Raw genomic sequence first — 26547 nt, 5'->3', positions numbered from 1 at the left:
ATATATATATATATATATATATATATATATATATATATATATATATATATATATATATATATATATGTATATATATAAACAAAGGTCTGTGATACAGTTTGCAGTCTATATATATATATACTGTATATGTATAGTGAGGGACAGCCTTAAACCAGCAGAATGCCTTAGTAATGGAAGGATATGGGGAGACGACATACACAGGGCATTGTCTTCCCAGATGGCAGGCCCCATGGGTTGCAGCAGTATCCTGGATTCCAACAGGGCAGTATGGGAATTGGAGTTCTTTGGCTCATCCCTGCTGGGTTCCATAGGTGCTGCCAGGGGTTGCTGTGGGGACTAGAGAGCGCCTTACCCGGAAGTGCTCCAGGGCCAAGTGTTAAGGAGACCAAAGAGAATTTCCGGGGATCACTTTCAAGAAGCCGGCTTCCTCAGCTCAGGAGCCAGAGTTGGCAGGAGGAGGATGAAGCTTGCTGGAGAAGTGGAGGAGGCAGTGAAGAAAGAGTGGAAGAGAAGACAAAGTGTTGCTGTGAGCTGCTTTTTGCTTTACTGACACAGTGCTGTGGCGTGGAAAAGAAACATTGGAAGAGTTTCCCACAAAAACCAAAATAAAAGCCTCTATTTGTGCTGGACTTTGTGGCTGCATCCATCCATGTCAGGTGTTTGGGGATCTGGAGCGCCCCCTGCAGACTACAATCTATCCATGTAATTACCTAATCAGCCAATTATGCGGCACTAGCCCAATGCAGAACATCATGCAGATACAGGTCAGGAGTTTCAGTTAATGTTCACATTAAACACCAAAATAGGAAAAAAAAGTTATCTCTGTGATTTCACCCATGACCCATGATTGTTGGCGACGGACGGGCTGGTTGGAGTATTTCGGTAGCTGCTAACCTCCTGGGATTTCCACTTCACAGCTGTCTCCAGAGTTTATTCAAAGCAGTGCAACAAACAAACAAACCCAGTGAGCGGCAGGCAGTCCTGCAGACGGAAAAGCCTTGTTGATGAGAGAGGGCAGAGGAGAATGGCCAGACTGGTTCAAGTTCAGAGAAAGGCTATGGTAACTCAAATCATCTCTCTGTACAATCGCGGCGAAAAGAAAAGCATCTCAGAATGTACAGCACATGGAACCTTCAGGCAGATGGGCTACAACAGAAGAAGACCACTCAGTTTCCATTTCTGTGGACCAAAAATAGAAACTTGGGGCTGCAGTGGGCACAGAATCACCAAAAGTGGAGACCTGAAGGCTGGAGGAACTGGTCTGAGAGTATTGGATCAGAATTTGGTGCCAGCAACACGAATCCATACACCCAACCTGCCTGGGGTCAACAGTCCAAACTGGTGGTGGGGTAATGGTGTAAATATCCAATTAATATTATCGTTTTTATTATTAATGAAGTGATGTTATGACTACTTGTACAATATTTTAAAAAAAAACATCATGACCCTTCGAGATTTTTGTCATTCTCAAAGCCCGCACACGTTATCTTGAAGCCGTCCGCTTACGCCTTCTTAGATGCCCTAAACGGGAACCTTTGCCAGCTTGTCGACACGCGTTTTTTTTTTTTTTTTTTTTTTAGTCATATTGAAACTTGATATCACATCAGAATTTAAAAAAAATTGAAAATTATTCTCTGTATTTTAATAAGTAATATTATCTATCTGTCTGTCTAACCGATTTCTTGTACCGTAGGCTATGTCAGTCACAATCCGCAGCCCGGTAATATCGAAATTAATTAGCGCATCATTTCAGGTGAATGACTGCAAGTCCATTAAAGTGGGCCATGAAACGAAAGCTTAAAAGGTTTCTTTGCCTTTATTGGTTTCAACGGTCAGGGCTGTTCCTCCGCAAGGGTAAAAAAAATGCTGCAAATGAGAAGCACATAAGGAGCCCCAGCTCGCTCTTTCGCTCGCTCGTTCTTTCCCACCGGCATTCGTTAGCTTTCTGAATTTTACTACTTGGCCACAGCAGACGACAACACTTCAGAAATGCAGGCGCGTGGATCACAAGTCAGGCTGGTCCTGGTTTAGCAAACTATGAAGCTCCCCGCCGATCCCGCATTGATCCTTTGAGCTCAGGTAACAAAACTCGAGTCAGCTTGCGTACAACTAGTTTGCAATGTCGAGCAGAAAATCGTTACACATGTGAATGATTGGAGCTCCGCAGAGAAAAAAACACAACCGACAAGCCGCTTAGACAGAAAGGTGTCAATAAATCTTACCTCGGGTGTGCAGAGCCGCCAGCGCCGGGTCATACCTCGTGCAGAACCTGCTGAAACAAATTGATGAAAGCCTCGCCGATATTTTGTTTCTGCCCTCAGCGCAGCTACAAGAAGCCGGGAGGGGCGGCGCCCTCAAAGTCCAACTCCACCTTTATATTATCACATGGTGTAATATTTACAGAGTCACGAAAAAACTATTCATCAGGGTGAAGCGTTCATTAACGGCGTGCATTAACATGAAAGTGATAAAGAGGCTCTCTGAATACCAGTGACATTAAGTGGAAACCACAATATGAAAAGGCAATGAAGCTTACAAAAAAAGTAAAGCAAATGCCATTACGATTGGGAATGCTAGAAACTAAGAAAATTATGACAAGCATACATTTCACTTATGCTAAGAGAATTCCCTTTAAAAAGTGCGCCATCTGCTGTCTATGGTAAATAAATAAATAAATAAATAAGACAGAACACAGAGAAATGTACTGTTTGCAAGCAATCCTCGTTAACTAACAGAGAAACGAACACTGCAAACTGGGGCAGACTCGGCATGGATTAGAGCTGGAGTGATCTCCTGTCTTTTCTTGATGTGCCGTTTAAATCGATCGGTTCTGTCTATATCTCCTATAGTGCCTTATCTATCTATCTATCTATCTATCTATCTATCTATCTATCTATCTATCTATCTATCTATCTATCTATCTATCTATCTATCTATCGTGTACCGTCTGTGAAAGTTCAATTCTAGTCAGTTATTTCCTTTTTGATTTCAAATTATCGTCTGACTAGTCAGTCAGTCAATCATTCTCCAACCCGCTTTATCCTAACTACAAGGTCACGGGGGTCTGCTGGAGGCAATCCCAGCCAACATGGGGCGCAAGGCAGGAACAAATCCCCGGGCAGGGCACCGGCCCACGGCAGGTAACACACCAAGCACACACTATAGGGATCATTTAGGATCGCCAATCCACCTAACCTGAATGTCTTTGGACTGTGGGAGGAAACCGAAGCATCAGGAGGAAACCCATGCAGACACGGGGAGAACATGCAAACTCCCGCACGCAGGTAGGACCCGGGAAGCAAACACAGGTCTCCTATCCAAGATAAATCTAGCGTTTTGTAAAGTACGTAACTAGAAAAGATAGATAGATAGATAGATAGATAGATAGATAGATAGATAGATAGATAGATAGATAGGACAGGAACTATATAATACATAGATAGATAGATAGATAGATAGATAGATAGATAGATAGATAGATAGATAGATAGATAGATACACTGTAGATAGATACATAGATAGATAGATAGATAGATAGATAGATAGATAGATAGATAGATAGATAGATAGATAGATAGATAGATAGATCACAGGCATTTATGTAATGACACCCAGGGTTCAGTAGCGTGCCCCTTTATTTCTAAGCATCAAAGATCTCCGGTGCTGTCCTAAGTGCTGAATTATGCCAATGGAGCAAAGTGGTAGACCCTTGCAAATACAATTAACAGAAGTTAGTTCAGTTTCTGAACTCATCTATCTATTGTTTGATGTGTTACAAGTAACCCCTCAATTTAAAAGCCCATTCATCAGTTGTGACCAGTTTGCAGTATACTGTATGTACTTCTTCATCGTATCTTTCATATCTACATAGTGTCTTTTTTATAGCTTTATATATCTTCTGTATAGACCATTTCATCTATCTATCTATCTATCTATCTATCTATCTATCTATCTATCTATCTATCTATCTATCTATCTATCTATCTATCTATCTATCTATCTACTTGAAGAAACAATATGTTTTTAAGCCTTTCGATTCCAAAGTCTCTTCTACCTATCTAACGGGTATTGTGTGTGTATAGAATAACGGCCATGTTTGAGCTGCGTGCTCAACCTTCCAGTCCCTCGTATACCCAAAACCACCCCCAGCCCTCCTTCTTCCTGAACATCAAAGACCTCCAGGGTTGTGCTAAGCGCTCAATTACGCCGAGAAACCAAACACAAACCAAAGCCCATGCAAATTAATAGGAGAAATTAATAATTTTTTTGAGCCTGTCCATCCTTCCATTGTATTTTATTCAAGCACAAAATCCAATTCAGAGCCCTGAAGAGGTTACGTCTGTCCCGTCAGCATCGGGCGAAAGGCAGGACGTAAGTCCATTGCTGAGCACACTGGCACTGTTCGCACTGAATGCCAGTCGTGTGTACGCGTGTCCGTGTCCGTAAGTCTTTCGCGGCATCGTCGCATACAATTCAAGCGAAGTCTTTGGGAAATGGGAGCTTCACGAGGGATGAGCAGGCAGCATGTGCAGCCCCGGGAATTTGTAACCGCGGCACTCGCCATTACGTCGCTCTCTGACCTTAATAAACATGCTATTTATAAGGCGAACACAATGCACGCCTCATACCCTTTAACTTGAACCTTAGGCGTAAAATGACTTTGTGGTCCGGGCACCTTTTTTTAAATTTAAGCCAATGTTTGGTTCAAGGGGTCCTGCCCTCCGCAGATCTGCTACGACTTTTCTCAGCAATGAGCATTACATAGTGGATTCACAAAAATGATATGCCATTTGCATATTATTATTATGATTATTATTATTTTTTTTTTAACAATCGTCTTTCTCTTGATCCTTTAACCTGAAACTGCCGGTGCGCGTTCAGCGTTTTCTCCGAAAGCCACTAAAGAGGCAAACAAGAGCAGAAAAGAGCTAACCTAGAAAAGAGTTGTTTTAAAGGGGCGGGCATTTGATTTTGGTGGTCGTGTGACGAAAACATGTAAGCACTCTCTATGCCACAACCGGGTCTTTTCTTCAGTGCTTTAGGAATTGAAATGTACAAAACGTACGGAATTAAAAAAAAAAACTGTTAGCCATACAAAAACAGTAGCGTGCGTCGCAGTTAGTTAATCTTGGAAATTCATCTAGCGGCATCGCCATGGCACCTCAAGCATGGAAGCGGAGGACATCGCGACATAAATCCTAGTTTCTTGGTGGTGCTAAACACTGCTAAGAGATTCTCGGGTGCCACGCTGGGAAGTCAAACGAAACTAAAGCGGTAAAAGTTAACGGCACAGGCAGATTTCGTCTGTTAGTTGAAGCACACGGAGAGACCTGAGAAGGAGAGAGTCCACCTTGAACATCTGGGCGCGTTATATGCAAGAGGACAATTAAAAAAAAAAGAAAAGAAAAGAAAGATCCCGAAGGGTCTGGAAGGTGAAACACCCGGATAATCAGGGGGAAGATCTCGCAGAGAAACGGGAATGTGCCAACGGAACTGAAGAGAAGGTATGACAGCGGGGCTGGGGGTTTGTAGACACTTGAGCTGAGGGCAATGCATATCATACATCGCTTTTTATATCCTAATTCTGAAAAGTCTAGATGTGAAATGCGTTGCCTAAATACACTCCTTTAAGCATTGTCTTATCTGAATATCCAGCGCTCGTTTTATTATGACACAGACATTCCTGTCAGATTTCGTTTTCTTTGTTTCTTTTTAGAGCGCACGGTATTCCATTCTTTTAGCTTATCTGTATTAAACGAACTTTGTAAAGTATTTTACGAATGTTCGTATATTATTGCGTCGTCTAATTGTATGGAAGATCATCTCAGCGTATATGGAGCAACTGCGTCTGTCAGCATTCACATATTCCCAGGGTGGGCTTATATCCCTGATATGACCGAGATCGGTTTAATTGAAAGGTTTCTCTTCGTCATTATTAAATACACGCGATGGTGCGAAATCGGGAACAGCGCTACACAAAATAAATTAATTAATGGCATGGTACGGCCAGAATGACACCATGGAGTTTTCCTGATGATCTCAAGTAGCCCACAGCAGGACTGGCAGAGTGATAATTGGCAAGTATTTGAATGATATTTGAGAGTTTTGGCGTATAGACTGAGTACTCACCTTCTCAAACGTGCTCGGTCCAATTGAGAGTCCGGTATTGGTTTTTATCGTGGGTTCAAATAACTCAGCGGGGAAAAAAGAGTTAACTCTTTACTTGCGGCACAGACACGTCATGTAGCCTACAGCAAGTCCTGCAAACACTCCATTTCCTATGCTGCCGCTTCTTGTGTGTAAATGAATTCAAACGTCACCATTTGCTCTCATGTTCACACATCAACATACAGCATAGATAACCATGAATGCATGGCGAGAGATTTGTGAAAGACCAATACAGTATGTCGTGACTTCAAAATGACTCTTGCTGCATATATCCAGTAACACGGGCTAAGTCAAAGTTTTCTTAACATTCATCTTCCCGACATATGAACTGCACTGGGGTCACTGCGGACACCAAGGATAATTTAATATAAGAAGCAATCATTGTAGCAAAATAATAATAATAGCAAAACTTATTGCTAATCAAAGCATTATTAGTTATGTACATAATGTTATCGAAAGAAAAAAATATTATTATTTTAGAAGATTTACAATTAACTTGCATATTTTGAATATAAAATAACCAGTGAAGGCGCACTGCTCAATAACGTGCAGTGAATACACTTGAGTGGCTGGGATTGGCTCCAGCAGACCCCCGCGACCCTGTAGTTAGGATATAGCGGGTTGGGTAATGGATGGATGGATGGAATACACTTGACTTATAGTTTTCATCCTCTGTATCTTTACCATTCGTTCGCTCAGAGGTTGATGCGCTTGCTGCTTCCTGATCAGCTCTTCTTTTCTCCACCCTAGCAGCCCGCTTCTTCTCTTCTTTCATTGGCATCTTTTCACGTTAAAACTGATTAAGTCAGTGTTTGTGTTACAATTACTTACTACGTTTTTCTTTAATTTTTCACTTAAGCTGGCACTTCAGTCTTCTATCTGCCTCAACAATGATTTAAGATATGAAGAGGTAGGGGAAGTGACGGCGAAGGTGGTAGGGATGAGAACGGCGCCCATATGCTGGCGCCGCACGGCTGCCTTTCTGGCTGCTGCCAAGAGTTGATTCTGCATTAAAATAAAACAAATAGAGGAATAACCTTGGAGGTCAATCTTCACCCCAAAAGCGGATAGTAGACATCATATACTGTAGTATATGTGGACCAAATTTCAGGGCAATAGTTCAAACGTTTTGCGAGTTACAGGTGATTTAAAATCCTGGAAAAAACGATTAGACCCGGTAATGTGTTATATATAATGATTGAAATGAACACACAGTCATTCATCCATCCATCCATTCATTATCCAACCCGCTATATACTAACTACAGGGTCACGGGGGTCTGCTGGAGCCAATTCCAGACAACGCAGGGCGCAAGGCAGAAAACAAACCCCGGGCAGGGTGCCAGCCCACCGCAGGGCACACACACACACCAAGCACACACTTGGGGCAATTTAGGATCGCCAATGCACCTAACCTGCATGTCTTTGGACTGTGGGAGGAAATCCATGCAGACATGGAATGAACATGCAAACTCCATGCAGGGTGGACCCAGGAAGTGAACCCAGGTCTCCTTACTGCGAGGCAGCAGTGCTACCCACTACGCCACTGTGCTGCCCCACAGCCATTCAAATGTCAACAATTTTTATTTACATATTCTTCTCTTTTATCTTTTAAAACTAAACTCTTCAAAACTTCTAAATTTTATTTTGTCTATCAGGACAAAGTAAATAAAAAAATTAGAACTAAACACACTTCAGGCGATCATAGCACACAATTTGCTTCATGCTATGCTCATGCAGGCTGGCACGTGACACCTTTTTCCGAATAGATTTTCCACCTGAGCGTTGGACAGTCACATCTGCAGCAGGAGTTTTACTCACTCCCATAAGGGTCAATACTGCTTTGATTGAGGCTTGTAATGGTGGAGTTTCAGGTCTCCTTTTCATGGGTGACATGACCAAAGCATAGGCCCAGCTGTGATCCGGCGATGTCTGTCATGTTCTGATGACTTCCAGCCTGGGAAGTTCCCCACCCAGACGATGAAGGCAGCAATGGCCGCAACATCCACCATGTTCATAAACAGTGCCATCGGCCATCTGTTTAGTGGAGAAGAAGTGTACTGGTGCCGATATTTAAGAATAAGGGGGATGTGCAGGACTGCAGTAACTACAGGGGAATAAAATTAATGAGCCACAGAATGAAGTTATGGGAAAGAGTAGTGGAAGCTAGGTTAAGAAGTGAGGTGATGATTAGTGAGCAGCAGGATGGTTTCATGCCAAGAAGGACCACCACAGATGTGATGTTTGCTCTGAAGATGTTGATGGAGAAGTTTAGAGAAGGACAGAAGGAGTTGCATTGTGTCTTTGTGGACCTGGAGAAAGCATATGACAGGGTGCCTCGAGAGGAGTTGTGGTATTGTATGAGGAAGTCGGGAGTGACAGAGTACAAAGTACATTAGAGTTGTACAGGATATGTACGAGGGAAGTGAGACTGTGGTGAGGTCTGCGGTAGGAGTGACGGAGGTGGGATTACATCAGGGATCGGCTCTGAGCCCTTTCTTATTTGTAATGGTGATGGACAGGAGTCCCCGTGGACTGTGATGTTTGCTGATGACATTGTGATCTGTAGTGATAGTAGAGAGCAGGTTGAGGAGATCCTGGAGAGGTGGAGATCTGCTCTAGTGAGGACAGGAATGAAGGTCAGTAGGACCACCAAGACAGAATATATGTGTGTGAATGAGAGGATCAGTGGAATGGTGAGGAGGCAGGGAGTAGCGATGGTGAAGGTGGATGAGTTTAAATACTTGAGATCAAGAGTACAGAGTAATGGGGATTGTGAAAGAGAGGTGAAGAAGAGAGTGCAGGCAGGGTGGAGTGGGTGGAGAAGAGTGTCAGGAGTGATTTGTGACAGATGGGTATCAGCAAGAGTGAAAGGGAAGATCTACACGATGGTAGTGAGTCCAGCTATGTTATATGGGTTGGAGACGGTGGCACTGACCAGAAAGCAGGAGACAGAGGTGGAGGAGGCAGAGTTAAAGATGATAAGATCTGCATTGGGTGTGACGAGGATGGATAGGATTAGAAATGAGGACATTAAAGGGTCGGCTCAAGTTGAACGATTGGGAGACAAAGTCAGAGAGGTGAGATTGCGTTGGTTTGGACACATGCAGAGGAGAGATGGATATTGGGAGAAGGATGTTAAGAATAGAGCTGCCAGGCAAGAGAAGAAGAGGAAGGCCTAAGAGAAGGTTTATGGATGTGCTGAGAGAAGACATGCAGATGGCCCATTTTAGGATAAAAGGTCGGTATTGTGAACTTCCTTGTCATCCGAGATTGTGGATAAATATAAAGAAATCTGTTAATGTAATTGTCCATACTTTTTACTAGTGTAGCAGACTACAAATTTTGTTGATAATAAAATGGTAACTTCAACAGGATCAAAAGTCCAATCATACACTTCCTGGTCTTCCGAGACTGTGGATAAATGAAAAGAAACCTGAGCATGTAGTTTGTATTTTTTACTAGTGTTGCACACTCCGAATTTTGTCAGTAATAAAATGATCACTTCAACAGGATCAAAGTTGGATCATACACTTCCTGGTCATCTGAAAATGAGGATAAATTAAAAGAAATTGGTACACGTGGTTGTAAGTATTCTTTAGTAGTGTCATAGACTCAGATGTTTACGGTGTTAATGTTTCTCCATTTTGGGATAAAAGGTTGGCATTGTGAACTTTCTGGTCATCGGAGCTCACAGATGAATCAAAACAAATCTCTGCCCGTGGTTTTATTATTTACTAGCAAAATACCTGCGCTTCGCAGTGGAAAAGTAGTGTGTTAAAAAAGTTATGAAAAAGAAAAGGAAACATTTTAAAAATAACGTAACATGATTGTCAATGTAATTGTTTTGTCATTGATATGAGTGTTGCTGTCATCAAGGATTTCATTATCATTATTTCTTTCACTCAGGTTCATATTTGTAGGATGTGTTGTGTTCAAGTTACATTCCGTGTTTGTCAACCGTTGTAAAGATAACAGGTTTCATTCATCGAAGTGTTCACTACCCAAATCGCTACTCGTGAATCTAAGATGTTTAACAGGCATTCCCGGTATTAAGTTGTGGATATGCCTGCGAATATTTAGCGACAGCGTGTCTATTAACTTGTGGATTTTTCTTCGAGTATTTGCCGGTAGCGTCACAAAATTGTTTCTGTCTAGCTGCATCAGACGTCTGACACGCCTCCTTTTTACTGTTTTCTCACAGCTTGGATTGCTGCTGTCATAATCAGTTTGAGTTTCATGGTTTGTTTCAATTACGACAGTATTTGCAGGATTTGTTGTGTTGAAGTGACATTCGGTATCTATCAAGCGTTGTAAGCACACAACCAGTTTCATCGATAATTTCACATCCAGCTTTTGAGAGTTGAAACATTCATAAACATCAAAGTGTCCACTACTGAAATCGTCACCTGTGAATCTAAGATGTTTAAGAGGCAATGGCGGTTGTCCAAAGGTGTAAAATATTTGGCCATTTCGGTACACTTGAAAGCGACAACCGAACAATTCAGCGGCAGCCATCAACTCACATGCAGAACCATAGGTGAAGGACTTAAGCATTTCACTCTTCTAGTGCTCCTGTGTAGTATAATTATCTCCTGTACCGTCATCAGTCCACACCTTGAACCTGTCCCAGTCATTCAATACATAAGACACAATGTTCCTCTGGATATCAAGAGTGAGCCTGATATGGCCGTGCAATATGTAACAAAGAGAATGGAAAAGGCAGGTGCCATCTCCAGACAGGGAAACCACTCGGTAAGTGACAGTTCTTTGATCGATAGTGATCACCTCGATAGACATCTCACCACCCAAAACGCTACTCGTGAATCTAAGATGTTTAACAGGCATTCCCGGTATTAACTTGTGGATTTGCCTGCGAGTATTTAGCGACAGCGTGTCTATTAACTTGTGGATTTTTCTGCGAGTATTTGGCGGCAGCGTCACAAAAATGTAGCACAACGTCTGACACGCCTCTGTGGTGTTATGGGTTCACAGCTCGTTGAGTAAAGGCCATTTTTTAAATAAATAATCGATGTGCTCGCGGCTTAGTGAGGGGACGTTGGGCCATAGTGGGCCGCGGGACGATCCGTAGGGTGTGGGCGTTTCTCACCTAGTTGACAGGTGAGGAACTGCCCACATTTATGATTGTCCCGTAGCTAATGCTGCAGCTGCTGTGGCCCTCTTCATTTTAAAAAGAAGCGCGAGTCGGTTTTAAAGAGTGTAAAAAAACGATCAGAGAGAAAAAGGAAAGGAGAGGACGGAGGTTACCGGGAGCAGGAGAGGAAGCAGGCGGTGCGTGAGTGTGGTGAGCGCGCGATCGAGCGCTCGTGGACAGCTGCGTGGAAGCTGGGTGTTAGGCCGACACCCAGGCGTTTGTGTTGATGTCGCTCCCGCTGAGCGATCAGGTAGCGGGAGTGACCAGGGAAGGCGACTGGCCGCAGAGAGGCCATTGAAAGGCAGCGGAAGTCGGGAGACTTGGTGCTGGAATCCCCAACGTGGGCGACCTGGCCGTTGGTTGGAAACCAAGTTCTCTGGGACTGGGATGAGTGCCATACCGGAGCCAGGGATCGGGAGGTCTCCAGTCTCATGCGTGTGTTTCAGGAGGGCAGCTGCAGAGAGCGTCTTGCCTGCTGCTTGGCCCAAACGGGATAAGCAGGTGAGACGCTAATAGACGATGCACCGGATTTGTTTGTTTTAAGACTGCTTCCAAGAGAAGATTTTAACCTCTCGTTTTAAAGGATTGTTTTTTTCTATTTATTGGTTTTATCCCCCACGTTCTTTTTATGGATTATTTATTTAATGAAGAACTGTGAAGACCTGCACTATTTATGGAACACTATTTTGTTGACTGTTTTTGTTGGTTTTTAAATAAAAGCACTTTTGCACTTTCTACCTTCCCCTTGCTCAGTAATTTGCCTCCGTTGACTAGCTCACTCGGTTTCATTATCGACGGTGTGGGGTTCGAGTGCTTCCAATAGCAATGGGAGTGTGGAGCCAGAACCCACATCGTCACAGCCTCCTTTTTACTGTTTTCTCACAGCTTGGATTGCTGCTGACGGACGGCCTTATATGGGCAGGCAGTCAATTACATGGGAGGCGTGGGGATGGGGGACACAATTCCACCTCACATGGTGACCGAGCTGCAGGCTATGGACGTATATATGTACGTAAGTAGGATTCAGTTATGACCGTTATGCGTAGAATTTGAAAATGAAACCTGCTTAGTGTTTGTAAGTAAGCTGCCAAATTTCAGCCTTCTACCTACAGGGGATGTTGGAGAATTAGTGATGAGTGAGTCAGGCAGTCAGTCATTCAGTCAGTGGGGCTTTGCCTTTTATTAGTATAGATAGAGGTTCACAGTGTTAATGTGATCACTATGATGGAATTAAAAGCCAGCACTGTGAACTTCCTAGTCCTCAGAGGTTGCGGATCAATCAAAAGAAATTTGTACACAGTCAATATTCTGAGTCTCTTAGGGATTCTGAAGGGCATGGTGTTAATTTTATCACTGCGACGGAATAAAGGTTGGCACTGCCCACTTCCTAGTCATCCGAGTTTGTAGGTAAATCAAAAGAAATCCCTGCATGTCATTAGTGGCAGACACAACGACAGACACACAGATACCTATCTTTTTATTAAGATGGATGAATTGCATTGTCATTCCAGTCTTCCAAGATTCACACTGTGTAAGTGTCTTGGTGGATGGACTGGCATCCCGACAATGATGGAAGGTGATCCTTGCCCAGCTTTAATAGGAGGACAGTGAGAAAGGAGGCATAACCTCAGCGGGGATGACCCTTCATTATTATTCCTATCTGGGTGAAAGCTTAATAGATGGAATGGATGAGGTTGTTTATCAAGAGCAGTTCCTTCCCTGGTACAGTAGATGACAGTGCTCCTCTGGCGTGTACCCAGTACAGACACCCGCAGGGATCCATGGGATTTATAATCCTGTGGGACAACCTTGTCAGGGTCCTTGGGTGCCGCCAGAGGGCGCTGCACGGAGAAGGACTACTTGTTTCATGGGGATTCTGAGTGACCTGCAACTGCTTCTGCCATTCAGTGCTATGGCGCAGGAAGCACTCCTGGATCCAGCATTTAAGAAGCCGCTTTACATCATCCAGTTAAGTCAGAGTTTTGAGGCAGATGGTGAAGCTCACCTGGGGAGTAGAAGGGGCTATTGTGAACTGAATTTGATAAAGATATGTGTGAATAATAAAAAAAAAAGTTTTTGCACCTTGGATTGTCTTAATGTGGATGTGTCTGGGGGTTGAGGGCTCAGTAGTGCACTCTGAAGGTAACAACTTCTTTTATGAGTCCCAGACTAAAATGGCCTGTAACAGACATACATACACATTGCCTGGTGCACTGCTAATGTAAACACTGAGGTCTACATTGATTACTTAGACTTCAACCCATCTTAGACAGCTAGCACAGGTAATCCACCTTAGTAAAAGGGCAAGTGTCTGTGTGTGTCTGTCTGTGTGTTCATCCGGTTGGTATGTCTCTGCCATTCCAAAAGATGGCACATCACAGCCATTTTTATAAAATGCACACATTTGTCATTCCAACAGATAGTGCATCATATACATTAACACTGCTTTTACAAATCCCATATCATAAGGCATATATCAGAGACATACGCATTGCATTTGTCATTCCAACAGATGTTACATCATAAACATTAACACTGCTTTTGCAGATCCCATACCACATGGCATGTAACAGAGACATAGGCATTTCAGGGTGCACTGCAAATGTTAGCACTCAGATCTACATTGATTACTTAGATTTCAACTCATCTTAGACAGGCAGCACAGCTAATCCACTTTAATAAAAAGATAAGTGTCTGTGTCTCTGACTGTGTGTCCGTCCAGCTGCTATGTCTCTGTCATTCCAAAAGATGGCACATCACAAACATTTTTATAAAATACATTGCATTTGTCATTCCAACAGGTGGTGCACCATAAACATTAACACTGCTTTTACAAATCCCATATCACTTGGCATATAACAGAGGCATATGCAATTCATTTTGTCGTTCCAACAAATAATGTATCATAAACATTAACACTACTTTTACAAATCCTATATCACGTGGTATATAACAGAGAGATACACATTGCATTTGTCATTCCAACAGATGGTGCATCATATACATTAGCGCTGCTTTTGCAGATCCCATGCCACATGGCATGTAACAGAGACATAGGCATTTCAGGGTGCACTGCAAATGTTAACGCTTAGGTCTACATTGGTTATTTAGATTTCAACCTGTCTTAGATGGGTAGCACAGGTAATCCACTTTAATAAAAGGATAAGTGTCTGTGTCTCTGTCTGTGTGTCCATCTGGCTGCTATGTTTCTGTCATTCTAAAAGATGGCACATCACAAACATTTTTGTAAAATACATTGCATTTGTCATTCCAACAGGTGGTGCACCATAAACATTAACACTGCTTTTATAAATCCCATATCACTTGGCATATAACAGAGGCATATGCAATGCATTTGTCGTTCTAACAGATGATGCATTATAAACATTAACACTGCTTTTGCAGATCCCATACCACATGGCATGTAACAGAGACATAGGCATTTCAGGGTGCACTGCAAATGTTAACGCTTAGGTCTACATTGGTTATTTAGATTTCAACCTGTCTTAGATGGGTAGCACAGGTAATCCACTTTAATAAAAGGATAAACGTCTGTGTTTCTGTCTGTGTGTCCATCCAGCTGCTATGTCTCTGATTCCAACAGATGGTGCATAATAAACATTAACACTGCTTTTACAAATCCCATATCACTTGGCATATAACAGAGGCATATGCAATGTATTTTGTCATTCCAACAGATAATGTATCATATACATTAACACTGCCTTTGCAGATCCCATACCACATGGCATGTAACAGAGACATATGCATTTCAGGGTGCACTGCAAATGTTAACGCTTAGGTCTACATTGGTTATTTAGATTTCAACCTGTCTTAGATGGGTAGCACAGGTAATCCACTTTAATAAAAGGATAAGTGTCTGTGTCACTGACTGTGTGTCCATCCGGAAGCTATGTCTCTGTCATTCTAAAAAATGTCACATCACAAACATTTTTGTAAAATACATTGCATTTGTCATTCCAACAGAGGTGCATCATAAACATTAACACTGCTTTTATAAATCCCTTAACACATGGCATATGAAAGAGGCATCCACATTGCATGGTGCACTACAAACGTTAACACGAGGTCTACATTGATTACTTAGATTTCAACTCATCTTAGGCAGGTAGCACAGCTAATCCACTTTAATAAAAGGATAAGTGGCTGTGTCTCTGTCTATGTGTCCATCTGGCTGCTGTGTCCCTTTTATTCCAAAATATGGTGCATCACAATCATTTTTATGAAATGCATTGCATTTTTCATTCCAACAGATGGCACATCATAAACATTAACACTGCTTTTGCAGATCCCATACCACATGGCATGTAACAGAGACATACCCATTGCATCACTGATGTCTGTGTTGATTACTTGGATTTCAGCTCATCTTAAACAGGTATCAATCAATCAATCAATCAATCAACATTTATTTATATAGCACATATTCATACAAAAAAATGTAGCTCAAAGTGCTTTACAAAATGAATAGAAAAATAAAAGACACAATAAAAAATAAACATAAGTTAACATTAATTAACATAGAATAAGAGTAAGGTCCGATGGCCAGGGTGGACAGAAAAAACAAAAAAAACTCCAAAGGCTGGAGAAAAAAATAAAATCTGTAGGGGTTCCAGACCACGAGACCGCCCAGTCCCCTCTGGGCAATCTACCTAACATAAGTCAAACAGTCCTCTTTGTATTTAGGGTTTTCATGGAAGGACCTGATGATGATGGTCACGTAGACTTCTGGCTTTCAGTCCATCAATGTTGGTGCCTCATGATGCTTTGAGTAGGCCACCACCACAAAGAAACCGGAAAAAGAAACAGAAGAGAGAGTAGGGGTAGGACAGGTAGGACAATTAGTACACGGCAATTTTGCTTGGTGGTCTATAATTACCAGGATCCATTTTGTCTCCCTTCTGGAATACTGGAGTGATATTTTTAACTTTCTAGTACCACCACAAACCTCAACAGAAAACCTCTACTGAAAATCCTAATCTTGACCCGTTTCTCTACTTCTGTCAGCAACAGTCAAATTCTGGGTTGCAGAATTCGAGAAGTAAAAACAGATTTGTCGGACAGGCGATTTCATGTGCTGCCTGCTTTGTTTGTTTGTTAAAAAAATCCCAAAGGCCACATAAGGCAGCTAATCTTGTTAAAAGCAATCATGTCCTGTGTTGTTAGATAAGGTTAGGAACAGTGAAGAGCTGGAGAGCAGAGATCCACAAGTGGAGTTTGAAAGACTCTAAAGGCCACCTAATGGGAGCACTCGGGCGGTGGCGAGATTAAGTTGAGCAGCACATTTTTGAGAGTCTCACTTCAGGTAGTCCTGTGCTTTCTCGTTCAAACATTTGAGTGCTTCCAAAGAAGAAAGACAAGTGATGGCAATGGGTGTTTATGAAGTGGCAAAGGATACCCCGCTGAAACATCTACGACCATTTGTGAGCCGTAAATATCATACGCCTCCCACATCAAGTTTTTGGGTTGTCATGGGAGCACATGGAGTAGTGCTTGAAAATGAAAACAGCCAAGAATGATAACGTGAAAGCTCCTCTTGTTTATTTCCTTAAAGTGCTCTTATAATGTGAGTCATCAGGCTGTGATCTCGGAGGAGAGCTTCCACACACATGCGGTCCGGCCTCAAGTTTAATGGCGGGTGCATGGGGGCCTGCGTATTACATTACATTCTTTCTCCTGAAAGCGGGTCTTGAGCTCAATAGGAATCTGCACGTGTTAGATATATCGACCCTAATCCTTCTAATTCAGGGCCAGGAAATAAATGGTCAGCAGCAGCAGAGGAGTATGTAGCATACAGGATATAATTCAGTAAGGATAAAACAGATAAAAGGTGGCACGGCATCGGCATGGAGATGAATGAGTTTGAATCCGGTGTCCTGAAAACTTTGCACATCCTCTCTATATCTATGGGGGTTTACTTTTGGGCACTGTGTGTTTCTTTCCACATCATCCCAAAACCTGCTTGGTTGGGTTAATCTCATTTTCTAACCCGCTTCGTCCTGAACAGGGGACATGAGGGAAATTGGAGCCTATCCCAGCTAGCATAGGGCACAAGGCAGCAAAAGACCCTGGACAGGCCGCCAGTCCATCACAGGGTGGGTAGGTTAATGGCTGATTCTAAATTGTCCCTTTTTGTGTTAGTGAGCAACACCAAAAACTCACATGACATCCTGGGCTTTTTCTCATATTTTGTCCAGTGATACCACCCTGAGTTAGACAAGTGGCTTTGAGAATGTTATGTTGTACATTAAAGATGAAGAAAGTAGTTGGGGGTCAAAGGATACATTGTGACAGTCCTGCTGCATATGTTCCAGGGGAGCAACCATGGGCAGCTCAATACCTCCCCCGGGACGCTGGGTGGCAGCCTCCCTGGCCGACGGTGAATTCCCCAACCTCCCGCAGAGCACCATGGGAGATGGAGTCCTCCTCAGCTTGGTTGGGAGCTGGGGTGGCCGCTAGGGGGACTTGCATGGATTCCACAGCCCGACTGGACAAATCTTCAGCCCCACCCGGAAGTGCAATTGGGACCAGGTGGGCTATAAAAGGGGCCAGAGTCAGGAAGTGGGGGACGAAGCTAGACAGGAGGAGTGGTGGTGCCAGAAAAGTGTTTTGGGTTGTGTTAAGTGCTTTTGGGACTGTGTATTGCCTGTTGGGTTCACGGGGAAGACATGCCCCACAGGTGAAGAAAATAAAGTCTGTTTGTGTTTTTTACACGTGCCTCAGTGTGTCAGGTCGGGCGCTATATAGCGTCCCTACCACAACATATACAGTAGAACCTCAGGTCACGAACGTTTCCGAACACGTACAAATCGGGTTACGATCAAAAAGTTCGCCAAAAGTTCTCATCTGTTCACGACCAGACGCTCTGGTGGCGAACAGAAACACTGGCAGCCAGTTTCCCTTCCGGTTCGTACGTGCCAATGGTGGTTCTGGATCACAAGGAGGTGCTGACAACGGAGAAACTTGCTGAACTCCAGCAGGAGCAGCATAAGAAGTGATGCAATAAAAGTCATCATGGAAAAATGGAACGAGTGCCAGGATTTTTTCGAGAAGAACCACCCTGACAAAGCGGTCGTGAACAGAGTGAAAAACGTGATGATCGACCATGTCGTCTCGCATTTCTGAAAAGTTTTAATGCGCAGGAAAAGGCAAGTCACATTAGGCCGCTGTTTCGTGAAGTCTGGTCCAACAGCTAAATGGCTAAAAACACCAGAAACCCCTGAAATAGAAGAAATCACAAGAGAGAAAACACCTGAAGGAGAACATCCCTCCATTGCGAAGCCGGACTCTCCCTTAAAACTGTAACCTCCTCTCCACACATCTTCCTCCACAGCCTTTGCGATGAAGCTCAAAATTGAGCTCAGGTGCAGCCTGTCAACCTGAAGGAGCTTGAGAGGTCCTCAAAGAGGAATGGGCGAAACTGGCCAAGGATAGGTGTGCCCAGCTTGTGGCATCATATTCAAAAAGACTTGCTGCCAAAGGTGCATCGACAAAGTATTGAGCAAAGGCTGTGAATACTTATGTACATGTGATAAATTTGCAAAAACCTCAAGTAAACTTTTATCACGTTGTCATTATGGGGTGTTGTGTGTAGAATTCTGAGGAAAAAAATGAATTTAATCCATTTTGGAATAAGGCTGTAACATAACAAAATGTGGAAAAAGTGATGCGCTGTGAATATATAGTTAGCAGTCAGTCACTGTCCAACCCGGTATATCCTAACACAGGGTCATGGGGGTCTGCTGGAGCCAATCCCTGCCAGCACAAGGCAGGAACAAACCCTGGGCAGGGTGCCAGCCCACCGCAGAACATACACACTAGGGACAATTTAGGATCGCCAATACACCTAACCTGCATGTCTTTGGACTGTGGGAGGAAACCCACGCAGGCACGGGGACAACATGCAAACTCCACGCAGGGAGGACCCGGGAAGCGAACCCGGGTCTCCTAACTGCGAGGCAGCAGCGCTACCACTGCGCCATCATGCCGCCTATATATACATAGTACAATGTAAATATACAGCTATATACTATAATATATGTAATACAATGTAAATATACATCTAAGTTGTATATAAACGTCTACGTGTGGAAGTGTGTGTGCCTGTCTGTTCAGCCTGGAAGTGAGAGGTGGAGTTGGGGTAAGGGCTCCACCTCCGAGGAAACAGAAAATTTGCTTAGCCACTAATAATAGAAGTAAGGCAACATATTAGTAAATCGAAACCTCAGAAGAAAGAGTCACTCGCTTAGCCGTTAATGCAAATGGATGAAGGTGAAGGGTCTGACTGTGGAAGAGGTGCAGGACCAAGCTGTATGGAGGTGGGGGCTGAAGAGGAGGTGGATGGATAAAGGAAACAAGGATTTGAATATTGAGGCTTTACAGGACCAAGAGTTTTATGGAGAAAGTTGATCAGGCACATCAACCCCACATAAAACTGGGAGAAGGTGAAGAGGAAGAAGTAATGAGTCAAATGGCACATTCTCCTTGTGTTTGCATACAAGGGTATCACATTAATCTGTAGGCGCTGTTTGCATGAAGTTCAACTGTTTGTCTGTTCAGATATGTTCAAAAAGTCCACAGTTTCCACGAGGTGTACTTTCTTTTTCACAGGACTGTATGTGAAGCGTACCAAAGAAAGAAAACAGGCTGGAGCACCAGAGTGAGAATAGTGAATACCTGAGAGGAGATGACGAGTGGTTTCCCATGATGCTAGAGAACAGGTGACATGGCACAGCAAGAAGTAGACCACGGCAGGTGACCCACCAAAGGGAGAATTAGACCGAAAATGAAATACAGAAATAAACCAAAGCATATGGCAGAATTTGCAAAACGACAACTTGTACACATCTTAATTTAACTAGAATTATCTGCTGCTATGCACTTGATGGTAATGCAGTTTTAATTTTCTACTTTACTCTAAAACAAATGCCTCAGTAATAATAAACAACAGTTAATTCCTCCATAGACAGCACTGCTCAGATTTTTAATTATGTTCTAATATTTAATTTCACAAAAGAAAAGGTGCCTAATCAGCTGCGCCTCCACTTAGCTGAGCAGTAATGAGATGTTTTCATTTCAAAGCTTTTTTCATTACGTTGGAGGAGTGACAGCAGCCACAGGGTTTACACTTTTAATCATTGCCAATGTCAACAGCCTATTAGTCTCGATTTTTTGCCCCCAACATGCTTTCTATAAAAAGTAATATTGGAGTTTGGTGCGCATTCTAGAAGACCCATCCACCAGACCTCATCCCAAAACTCCATTGGTGGGCTTAACCCTGCACAGGCCTAAAATGGACAAATATCAATAAATGTCAATAAATATAATTTATATATTATAAAGTATTACAATTTCATAAATATAAATATTTCACAAAATTTCAAAAATACTCTTCAAAATATTATGCTGCAGGTAGTTTTTTTTTTTTCCCTGGCTTGTATGTATTTGTTATTTTATTGTCATTTTTATATTACTCTCTTTCAGATTTGTATTTATTTTGTGTTAAGTTTGCCTGTGATTTAGTAATTGTAATTTTAAATGTGCAGCTATTCCATGTGTTTGTAGGTGGGACCCTAGGAGGCGGGGCCACCATGATGTCACTGCTGCTGGGTCCGCCTTCCGGCTTTATTTTCAGTCTGGAAAGTGAAACTCAGCAGCAGTTGTAAGTATTGTTATTTAGTTTAAATTAGATAATTTATTTAATTAGATAATTAGTTCTCAGAGGAAAGAAATTAAGCGTTTTGTTTAAATCAACTGTTTTTTTTTTTTGTTATTTTCTTGCTTTCTTTTCTTAGATTCTGCCTGTAGATTGTGTATTTGGATCACTTTGCTGTGGATGTTCTTTTTTGGCATTTTGCCTTTTGCTTGCTCTGTTGAGCCTTATTTTTCAGTTTTTGTTAGTAAATCTCAATTACTGTATATAATTGCGTATAAGACAGGTCTTGAAACCTGAAAAAGTGATCATAAAATCAGACCCCGACTTATACACCTCTTCAAAAATACGCTTAATTTTTGATTTTTTTTTACATCTTCTTTCCTCCTCCAATCTCACATCAGTTTCACAGATGTATCAAATTTTATTGCAGCAGCACAGTTATCAATTTCTTTCATAACTTCAATGACTTTTAATTTAAAACCAGCTTCATATTTTCTTCTGATCGAATGCTCCATCATAGATAAGGGATGCTCTTACAATAAAGGTGTATGAGGGTGTGAGATACAAAAAACACAAAACAGTGCAAGCGTTGTTTCAGAATAGTTTGGGTATTACTGTGTGGTCACGTAGGTTCAATATATAGGAAACAAAAGGCTCCTATACAGTATGTGTGCTCCATGGTTACTCTCTCAGGTGGGTGTTAGCATATTGTAATCTCTTGGACTAATAGCGTGAGTTTTCCACATATGACTTATACGACCAACATTATAAAATACTGGAAATTATACTGTAAAATCAAGCTCAGACTTATCCTAGGGAGAACTTAAATGAGATAATCCTTATTTGCCCTTTTGTACACAAGCCAGGGCTTTACAGTAATCCCCCTTCTTGTAGTGCTTTTGCTTTATTTAGAGACATTTTTATCATGTTTTAGCCAGCATGTCTCCCCTGGATGGGGTTCAAAGTGTCATTTCTTGTTGTTTCTTTATTATTTTATGCAATTTATTTGTATTAATGTTTAGGAATCTCCCTCCACCCTATTTAAGGGAGGGCCTCCCATGGTTCCTGGCAGTGACAGGCAGGTGGCCTGCCCCTTGTGGTAGTGCTGATAGGTATACCGGTTCATACCGAGAATCGTTTTTTATTTTTGTTATGATATGGATTTTTCTTATACCGTAACACTGGTTTAAATAGCCTAGACAATGTTCGGAACGTGGCACAGCATGAAACCGTTTAATGGGGGACCTTTTTCACTGCTACACCGCTAAACACACATGCAAAGAAGTACATACAAGTATTGAGCAGTGAAAATGGACAGAGAACATTCTGAAACTGAAGCTGTAGCAGAAGATAAGGTTGAACACAATGACACAGAAGAACTTTTGCTGAAAAAAGGAGCCATGTCTGTTGTCTGGTTTTAAAAGGTCAGATGTGGACCAAACAACTATTTACTGCAAATGCTGTCGAGCCAAAGTTGTCGCCGGAGGTGGGAACACAAGCAATTTGCTGCACCGCCTTAGCCGCAAACATGCTTTCTAGTTCCATGAATGTATGGAACTAAGATTGGCACCCTCCACGTCCTCGGGTAAAACTGAAAAAGCTGGAGGACACTCGAGTCAGACATCACTTGTAGACGCGTTTGCTGGAAGTACTGCCTACAACAAAAAAAGCAAGCGGTGGATCCAGATAACCAACTCCATTATAATCCATATAGCTAACGTGTCAGTGGACAGAGATTGTTAACATTAACAGAAAGTGTAGTTGGTTTACAAAAAAATATTTACTATTTGTTTTGTCTTGGTAGAGTAATATATTGCTCTACTTTCCCCTTTTGTATTATTAATGTGTAGCCTTTGTCAGAATGCCTCATATCTCACAGACTTACCACTGTTTATAAGGTATCTATACTAATAAAAGGCAAAGCCCTCACTCACTCACTCACTCACTCACTCACTGACTCATCACTAATTCTCCAACTTCCCGTGTGGGTGGAAGGCTGAAATTTGGCAGGTTCATTCCTTACAGCTTCCTTACAAAAGTTGGGCAGGTTTTATATCGAAATTCTACGCGTAATGGTCATAGCTGGAAGCTGTTTTCTCCATTTACTGTAATGGAGATGAGCTTCAACGCCGTGGGGGCGGAGTTTCGTGTGACATCATCACGCCTCACACGTAATCACGCAGTACATAGAAAACCAGGAAGACCTCAAAAAGCGCTGAAGAAAACATGCATTATATAATTGAGAAGGCAGCGAAACAATAAGAAGCGAGCGAGTGACATATACAACCATATTCATGAGTTCTGCTACTTGAAACAAAGCACGATGTAAACCTACACTTTAAATTAAGTTCATAGACAGGCTGCGCTGGCGTTTGTAATTTAGTGCCTGCCCATATAAGGCCGTCCGTCAGCGGCAATCCAATAGCAAACTCCCACTAAATATTCACGGGTTAAGGACTGTGCTTATGCAGAGGAAGATGAGATGGTCAGGGTGGTGTTTGACACAAACTCAGCGAAACTGCGAGAGAAAGTTTTAAGTGCCAGGACTAAGGTAACATTAAATACAGCCACGGACATAGCACGAGATGGCACCAGCACAGCTGGGAACCTTCGTTGCATGTACACCGAGCGGCTCACGTGAACTGACGCAGTGCACAGATAAAAAGCAACAGTTCCAAAGAGCTGAACAAAACCGAATTACACAATTGAAAAGGCAGCAAAAATATGAAGCGTCTGATAAGCATATTCATAAATCCAGCTACTGCGGAAACAAAGCACACGTGGAAAAAGTCAATGTCCCGCTAAAGGAAGACAGTGTAAAAAACCCGTGCATGCAGTGTGTCAGGTCTCAGATAAAGAAGAAGACGAGCTGTTTATTGATGCAGTAAGAAACGAATCGATGAATGAAACCTGTCATCTTTACAACGATTGACAAACACGGAATGTAACTTGAACACAACACATCCTACAAATACGAACCTGATTGAAAGAAATAATGATAATCAAATCCTTGATGACAGCAACACTCAGTAACACTCACAAAACAAATACTGTATATTGACAGTCATGTTACGTTATTTTTAAAATGTTCCCTTTTCTTTTCTAGCTTTTTAACACACTACTTCTCGCTGCGATACGCGGTATATATATATGTATATATATATCCGATCTACATACTCGAATAATGGATACTTTATTCGCCATCAATGATTGTTTTGGTAAAGTCATACTCAGTGTATTCATTAGATGAGCGGTAAAAAAGTAAGAGCGATGGGAGGATGCAGGCTGTAGTCGCGTCAACTGTATCTGAATTGCGCGATCACATTTCAAAAATATATCTTTTCAAGTTCTATTTAGTCCATATGTGTCAAACTCAAGGGCCACGGGCCACATCCGCACGGCGTGTAATTATATCCGCCCGAGATCATTTTATATACTGTATTATTGTTATTAATGGCCCAGGTATATGAAGCGCTGGTAACACAATAAACTACAGATCCCATAATGCAGCGCTTCAGCTGCCTTGCCGAACACTTATTGCGGCTAGCTCACGCGATGCTGGAGAGAAAAGTTCATTCTGAAAATAGAGCCTTTAAAAGCGATGGGAGGCTGAGTATATGTTTACTGAACCCGTGTGTCTCATTTGTGGAGCTAATGTGGCTGTAATTACAGAATTTAATCTAAGACGGCACTATGAGACAAAACATCAGGGTAACCTGAATGCAATGCAGAAGATACAGAAAGCAGAATAATTAAATAAGAATCTGACACTTCAGTGGACGTTTTACCCGTGCACAATCACAAAGTGATTTCAAGTGAAGCTGCTTTTATGAGAGACACAAATGCACCAGTTCACCTTGCCCCACTTTCCCTGTTGCCAAGTAATGTTAAACCAAGTCGTCACTATGGTGTTCCCAAATACGCACTTTGCTGATAAACTGAGCGCACTGAGTTTGCACGGCGCTTTGGTGACTTTGAAGAACAAAAAAAGTCCGTCTACATGCGGCTCGAACCTTGTGCATGTTTGGTAGCACATATCTGTGTGAGAAGCTCTTCTCAGTGATAAAGACTAACAAAACAGCACACAGGAGTCGCCTCACTGATGAGCACCTGCAATCCATCCTGAGAATCTCCACAACACAGAACCTCACACCAAACAGAAACGAACTTGTGGCCAAAAAAAGATGCCAGGCGTCCAGCTCTAAAATGACATATGAGCAAAGACAACTGAATGATTTGATTTGTTATTGCTGAAAGGAACACATTTTATTTATATTTCCAGGTTTTGTTATGCAGCATGTTCATATTTGAATTTGTATAATTTTGACAGGATATATTTTTATGGAGAGCAAAATATTATAAGTTGTTTAAGGTTTGAGTTGATTTATTCAGGAATAATATTCCTGTCTGTTTTTACCATTCCTACCAAAGATATTTCTGTCGACTAAATAAAAGTTCCTTCTATTTAAAATTTAAATAGAACTTGAACAAATACGATAGTTCATAATATCCACGCAGACTTGCACGTAAGAGCGGGAGTTATCCATTTTAACAAGCAGCGTATTGCACTGATACGAAATAGCTGTGTGTGTGTATATGTAGATATGTATGTATATGTATATATATGTTTATATATGTGTGTGTATGTATATATATATATATGTATTTGTGTGTATATATGTGTGTGTATGTATGTATGTGTGTATGTATATGTATGTGTATATATGTAGATATATATATGTATGTATATATGTGTATATGTATAGATATGTTTATATATATGTTTATGTGTGTGTGTGTAAATATATATATATATGACAACAACACTCATCACTCACAACAGTGACAAAACAATTACATTAACAATCATGTTACGTTATTTTCAAAATGTTTCCTTTTCTTTTTCATTGCTTCTTTAACACACTACTTCTCCGCTGGCTGGTATTTTATAGTTATAGTATATAACTTCTCCCCACCTTCCCTTCTACATCTATAACCTCAGGCAATTAGGTGTAGTAAAAGACAAGCAGGAGTTTAGTTACACTTTAAATAATGTATTACTGATAATATTCATAAATAATAACAACATGCAAAGTACATTTCAATATTGGCAACCATACAACCTGATTAAATGGTGATGTGTAGTTTCAGGCGGCACACAGACTTGTTAGTTACTTAAAATGTCTCTAGTTAAGGCATCAGGCCGCATGCCCGTCTCAATATGGCTGCCGAGCTGTGCCCTTCATTGTGTTGTCCTTTTCAGTTCATGTATCAGTTTGGTAAGAGACAGAGAGTGAGGGAGTGAGCAAATTTATAGGTTTTCTGTCCAACCCCTCCAGCCAATAGGGTGTCATGGCACTTAAAGGCTTCTGATACAAGCCAATTCCAAACAGCCATACTTCAGACCAATGGAGGGATAGAACACCATCACACCTGCCCCCCCAAACCATATGTTAAGGTAAAGCTTGGCAGTTAGGCAGCCTGGCTTTCCTATGGGAGTTGAGAGACTTCAAAGAAACGATTATCAAACTTGTTTTAGGCACGTCCCC

General features: G+C 41.9%; 2 protein-coding genes across 8 annotated transcripts in view; one reads left to right on the top strand and one right to left on the bottom strand.

Annotated features, from left to right (window-relative positions):
- Window positions 1-6190, bottom strand: part of LOC120533028 (neuropeptide Y receptor type 1-like) — a 104616-nt gene extending 98426 nt beyond the window's left edge. For 2 of the 3 annotated variants that reach the window (XM_039759641.1, XM_039759640.1), the window contains exon 1: window positions 2223-2392. The gene's annotated coding sequence lies outside the window, so the exon portion shown is untranslated. Of the gene's footprint in view, window positions 1-2222; window positions 2393-6129 lie in introns of those variants that run through there. The other variant, XM_039759642.1, reaches the window with a different exon arrangement.
- Window positions 1304-26547, top strand: part of LOC120533027 (neuropeptide Y receptor type 5-like) — a 41939-nt gene continuing 16695 nt past the window's right edge. The window contains exons 1-2 of one of the 5 annotated variants that reach the window (XM_039759636.1): window positions 4869-5504; window positions 19954-20097. Coding sequence is in view for 1 of the 5 variants with exons in the window: in XM_039759634.1 (XP_039615568.1) it covers window positions 20219-20230 (12 nt within the window). In the remaining 4 variants the exon portion in view is untranslated. Of the gene's footprint in view, window positions 1350-4868; window positions 5505-9367; window positions 9409-19953; window positions 20098-20117; window positions 20231-26547 lie in introns of those variants that run through there. The other 4 variants (XM_039759638.1, XM_039759635.1, XM_039759639.1 and 1 more) reach the window with 4 other exon arrangements.

This window comes from Polypterus senegalus, chromosome 7 (assembly GCF_016835505.1).
Source record: "Polypterus senegalus isolate Bchr_013 chromosome 7, ASM1683550v1, whole genome shotgun sequence".
NCBI classification, from domain to species: domain Eukaryota; kingdom Metazoa; phylum Chordata; class Cladistia; order Polypteriformes; family Polypteridae; genus Polypterus; species Polypterus senegalus.
Note: the sequence above shows the minus strand (reverse complement) of the source record. Positions and strands in the feature narration are given on the sequence as shown.